Below are 6,000 nucleotides of genomic sequence, written 5' to 3'. Positions count from 1 at the left end.
ATGTTGAACCTATAAGCAGTTTGAAAGGCATAGGAAATTCACGAGAAAAAGGCTATTTAGCCCAACATACCGACACTAGTTGAAAACTGTAATTGGGAAAATAGATTAAGCACAGGATTCTGACTATTTAATCTCTGGGATCCTTGTTCATAGGCTGACAGACAAAAGTCTCCCTTGGTTGTGTTTCTTCGTTCAATAGAAAATAGTTGTGCAAATTTGCTGCTGTTACTCCAGACAAAAATTATATTTTCACTAAACCATTGGGATTTGGGTCGCAGAACTTTAAGGATAATCAAGTGTAGAGAGTCACAAATGCACATAAAAGAGGGTTGGCTACTTTGTTTATTCATCGTAATTGCATTTTGAAATTAAATATCCAGAAACATGCACTAATAGCATTACGTCAGTACAATAATCTGTCCACAGATAAACCCCTACAATGTTTTCTATCGAGAAATTATACGGAATATTCCAGAGAGAAGCGAGATTCGAACTGCACTCTGCAAATAACAATGGAGTGATAATCAGCTCATTCAGTCCTCTCATCCTGATGGTCAATGCTTTAGTCAAGCACATGTCTTCATCTTTAGTACTGAACAGAATTTTACTCTCAGAATGGAAGTGGAATCATAAAATATTGAGGAATAAAATGTGGCTTAAAAACATACTGAAGCATTTAGCCTGCCATCATAAAATGCAAATGATGATCTGGACACATAGATGGTCAATTTGGAAAGAAAATATAAACCAGACACAGAAAACTTTTTATAAAAATCGACTAAGGAGATAAGTTACTTTCGAAACAGAGAACCATCCCTGTTACGAATGTAAATAATCTGCAAATCAGGACAAATGCATTTAGTGCATGCTACCAATTTATATTATATAAATATTCTTCAGCTTTGTTGAGGCTTTTATAGGGTGCAAATAGAATGAATCGGAATTCGTGGTAATGCATCTCATTCTGCAGAGGTTCTGAACACAAACAGCATCAACATTAACAAGGAAATAAAGACAAAAGCAGAAAAGGATTTTCTTTTGCTCTATCAAATTGGCTTGAAATTCTACTCTTATCCCAAAGCCTCTCAGAGGATCCAGCATCTGCGATATAATTTAAAAAATGCAAGCAGAACTCCTTGCTTTTAATGCCAGCTGCATTTCAAAGAGCACCAGTGAAGACAGTGTGATTAATAGCTGTGTGCACCATCCTCCATGGGTTCCAAGGCTCTGAGATTTCACAACTGCTAAAAGGTTGTTTACACATCACGAGTTGCGCATTAAGGAGTTGGTTTAGGCCATAAGTGGTCACAGTGATATCCATCTCTACGCATCACTTGATGAATGATCTTGAAAGAATGTGGAACATTATAAAAGATGCCTGCACTTTATTTGCCAAAATCGTAGCATTCAAGCTGGGGTACTTCAATAAAACCTCTCAAGGTCTGTAACTGTAACTCTAATCATATAATCCATAAACAGATTATGTTCAGAGAGCTACTGTGCAATACCTTGTAATCAAACAGAGCAAACATTTGTAATATTTCCACAGCATTTGAAGCCACAAGAACCAGGTACAGCAATGCATATTATCACGGCCTGACTCCAACAAAAGTCTCAAAGCTGTACACGTAATAAGATGTTGGTTTATACAAGTGATCAACCTTAGCTAAAAATTCCATAATTCCTAATTGCTGTTCCATCATGTCTGCACCGGACTCTTGTTGCTTCTGGCAAGAATCTCTACATGATTTACCATCTCAGTTGATACCATTACATAGATCATAGGACTGTAAATGAAAGATTATGCCAGATTCTGTTAACTTCCTAATTTGATAAAGACAGACTGTTGGCTTGGCTTCTGTGGTAAGTCACTCAATGGAAAGACAGAGGAAATGGCTACATCCACTATTCCTTGACAAAGTTCAGCATAGAGTTTCCTGAAAACAACGGACAGAAAAAAAATGTTAAAGATGCAGACCAGAGAGCAAAATTGCATAACTCTATCACTCAATATTCACTGAAAATGGAGAACATATTTTATCAGATGAGAGGAACAAGAACCAGAAATTTATATTTCTGATTTTAGCAACTGAACTGCATTTTGTTAGATTCTTGGCTTGTTTTTTTCAGCTTGAGCGGGTGCTTTAATATAAATTGCATTTTGAAATGATTTATCTAAATTATATTTGAAGCCCTTTAGATTGGACACAGAATGAAACCATTCAATTGATCAAGAAGCTCTCAGTATCTCATCAGTCTGTATGTAGTTGAAATTCCCGATTCCTAACTTTGTCTTCAATATATGTAATGATTGAGTTGAACTGTCTTCTAATGTTCATTATTCATCTCAGTCCTAAATGGCTTACTGTAATCCTTAGACTGTGACCCTTTGTTCAGAGAGATCATTCTTACAGCTCGACTGACCAGTTCCGATAGAATGAATGAGATCACTTCGACTCAAGCAAATATCGGCCTAACTCATTTAATCTCTCTTCACGTGTTAATTTTATTATCTCATGCATCAGCTTGTTCAACCTATGCTGTCAGCCCTCCATTGCAAGAACATCCTTTCTCAGATAAGGAGACCACAGTACTCCAAGTATGGTCTCACACTGCCGCAGGAGATCCATGTCACGAGGACACAACTCCCTTTGCCCTGCCTCCTTTCCCAATCCATGGCCACTCAGATCACAAATTATGTCTCATCAACATCCAAACAATTTCATTCTGGCTACTGTGTTGTGACAACAGCAATATTACTGAGGTGAATGATCACTTTGCCCAAAGCACTTTTGACCATTATACAGCAAAAGAACAGTAAATTAGATTCAACTTTATTGTCATTGTGCCAGTAAATTACAAAACCACTGAAACACAATTAGTATCCAAGCAGAAGTTTTAAAAAAAAGTGCTATATACAAGTAATTACATGCAAATAAAAACAAGCGCGTTCAGCAAACAATTCTAAAAGTTCTGACAGTACAATGTGGGTGCAGGACCACTCAGTGATGTGATTTAAGGTTCAGCAGGGTCACAGACTCAGGAAATAAGCTGTTATTGAGCCTACTGGTTCAAGAGCGAAGGCTCCTGTAGTGCCTACCAGATGGAAGGAAAGTAAAGAGTCCATAGTTAGGGTGAGATACATCTTTGATAATGCTCTTCGCCTTGCCCAGACAGTGTTCCCGATAGATGTTCCCGAAGGTGGGCAATTGGATGCCAATAATCCTCTGGACAGTTTTCAACACCCAGTGACGTGCTTTACAGTCCGATGCAAGACAATTCTGAGATGCCGTAGGTGAGTATACTCTCAATGGCACTGCAGTAAAAATCCATCAGTCTCCTCGGACAGAGGTGAACTTTCTTGATGCTCCGCAGGAAATAAAGGCGCTGTTGCACCTTTTAATCAGATGGAGGAGTTCAGGGACCAGGTGAGCTCATTGGAAGTATGGACACCAAGGAATCTGAAGCTTGATACATGTTCCACTACAACTCCATTGATGCAAATAGGGACACGAGTATGGCTTCCAGCACGCCTCCTTGGTCTTCTCAGTATTAGGGGCCAAGTGGTTGTCAGAACACTACACGGCCAGGTGTTGGACTTCATCCCAATAGGCCGTCTCATCATCCCCTCCGATCAGGCCAACCACAGTGGCGTCATCTGCGAACTTGATTATGGAATTGGAACCTTATCTAGGACTGCATTCATAGGTGAAAAGAGAGTACAGAAGAGGGCTCAGCACACAGCCCTGGGGCATGCTGGTTGGCACTCAGGGTAAGAATGGAAGAGAAGAAATTGTCTAACTTAACAGATTGGGGTCTGTTAATCAGAAAGTCTAAGGTCCAATTGCAGAGGGATGAGCTGATACCAAGCTGGTGAAGTTTGGAGGAAATCACAGCATTGAATGCCGAACTAAAGTCCATGAACAGCATTCTGACAGGTGTTGGGGCTGTCCGAGTGGATCAAGGCAGAGTGAAGTGCTGTGGAAATGGCATCCTGTTCGTGTAATAGGCAAATTGTTGAGAGTCCAGGGTGGTGGGCTAACAGGATTTCAAATGTGATAGAACCGGTCACTCAAAACACTTCACAATGATGGGCATGAGTACAACTGGACAGAAGTCATTCAGATTCGTGGTGGTGGGACGCTTTGGCACTGGCTTGATCGTGGCAATCTTGAAACTTATGGGAACAACTGCCTGGGCCAGGGACAGATGGAAAATGTCCATGCAAAACCCAGTCAATTGTTCCGCACAGACTCTAAGCACGTGGCCATGTACTCCTGCCCTAGTCAGGGTGGCTCAAACATCAAAGATGGAAAGAGAGAGAGGCAGTTCGCCAGGTGGAAAACTCGCTTTATTCTCTTGATCAAAATGAGCGTAGAAATATTCAGAAAGGGAAGCACACCTGGAAGGGGGCACAGTACTAGGTGGTTTAGTCTGTAATGATCTATACACCGTACCACATGCACCGGGGTCCGAGAAGTTGAAATGCTCCTTGATTTTTTGCTTGTATGTGTGTTTAGCCTGAGAGATTGCCCTCCGTACGTTGGCCCTGGCTGAGCTGCAAGTCTTCCACTCTCCCGATCTGAAAGACCAAATCTGTCTTTGAGCAGGAGGCAAACCTCACAGTTCATCCATGGCTTTGATTAGTAAAAATTCTTTATTTGTTTTTGTGATGTCACTCCATCCACACACTTGTTGATGTACTCGAGGACAGAGTTGGTATATAAATCAATATTAATCTGAGAGTCTGTAGTAGCATGGGCAGCAAACACGCTCCAATCTATATGTTGAAATAGTTGCTGAAGAACCAAAGTCAGTAGAACATTAGCCCATATCTCAATTATTCTACTATACATACCAAAAAATCATGTTAACTCCCTGATACACAAGGAAATGAAGACTGTCAAGACACAAAAAGAAGATGGAGAAGAGCACTTTATTCCCAAAATAAAAATTTACCACCTGGAAACAAAGCTTTGTACAATTATCTTTCAACAATATTTATTCAGTAATCTAGGGCAGCACAGTTTGTGTAGTGTTTAGAACAATGCTATTACAGCGACCCAGGTTTGAATTCAGTGCTGTATGTAAGGAATGTGTACTTTCTCCCCATGACCTAAGTGGGTTTTCCTGCCACCCACCAAAACATACAGGTTCGTAGGTTAATTGGACGGAATGGATTTCATTCAGCTTCTACCGTGTTGTAAATACATTTTTTATTTTTTTTTTTTACATTGTCTTGACCTTGCTATAAAGCATTGGGTAGTTACACCGAGTTTACTGTTCATTACTGCAGTGGTCACTGCCCAGCAGATGCTTTGGGTCAATCTGAAGTCACGAAAAGTGTTCCTCTTTCTACATAGAACAAGATTAACAATCGAGCTGCTATTCAACCACAGGATAAGGCGGAGGGGTGAGCAAGTTAGTGCATTCACAAAAGATCCTACATCTGAAGGACTGGAGGCCGACTTTTGCACAAAAGCAATCAGATTGAGGTAATGCATGGCTTTATTGTCTTCATTACACTTAGAGCAAAGCCCATCTAAATGCTTACTCTCAGAAATTGTGCCACAGGTCATTGTCAATTAATTTCACAAACACTGTAGAACTGGCAACCCAAGCTCATGGATTCTCTCAATGGTGAGCAAAACACTTTAAATACAACATCTTCAGGGATGACAGCATGGCCCATTTAGCAATCTGAAGACCTTTGGTGTATAAACTTAAGAGGATTTCTGTCACCATTACAAGCTATTACATTTCAAAGAATTTGGTTTTATTGAAATTTAAATTGGTAGCTTTTTAAAAATGTATACACCTTTGAAAAGTCTGTAACTATCACAAGGAATTTACTTCCTTGTTCTTATGACAGTTAACAAGAAAGTGGGCAGATTCAAGAGTCTGTTTATGAAAATGTGAAAAGCCTACACAGAATAAAAGACGAACAAATAATAAAAATATTATTTAAATCATAAAAATATGACCCAAAGCAAACCATAA

At 39.8% G+C, this 6,000-nt stretch overlaps 1 protein-coding gene across 3 annotated transcripts in view; it reads right to left on the bottom strand.

Moving 5' to 3' along the window:
* Positions 1-324: 324 nt before the first annotated feature.
* Positions 325-6,000, bottom strand: part of ttl (tubulin tyrosine ligase) — a 30,040-nt gene continuing 24,364 nt past the window's right edge. For all 3 annotated transcript variants that reach the window (XM_069887699.1, XM_069887698.1, XM_069887701.1), the window contains one exon: positions 325-1,937. In XM_069887699.1, coding sequence (XP_069743800.1) covers positions 1,817-1,937 — 121 coding nt within the window. In that variant the 3' untranslated portion in view covers positions 325-1,816. The remainder of the gene's footprint in view (positions 1,938-6,000) is intronic.

The sequence above is a fragment of the Narcine bancroftii genome, chromosome 6 (assembly GCF_036971445.1).
Source record: "Narcine bancroftii isolate sNarBan1 chromosome 6, sNarBan1.hap1, whole genome shotgun sequence".
Classification (NCBI taxonomy): Eukaryota; Metazoa; Chordata; class Chondrichthyes; order Torpediniformes; family Narcinidae; genus Narcine; species Narcine bancroftii.
The sequence above is the reverse complement of the archived record's forward strand: the minus strand, read 5'-3'. Positions and strand labels throughout refer to the sequence as shown.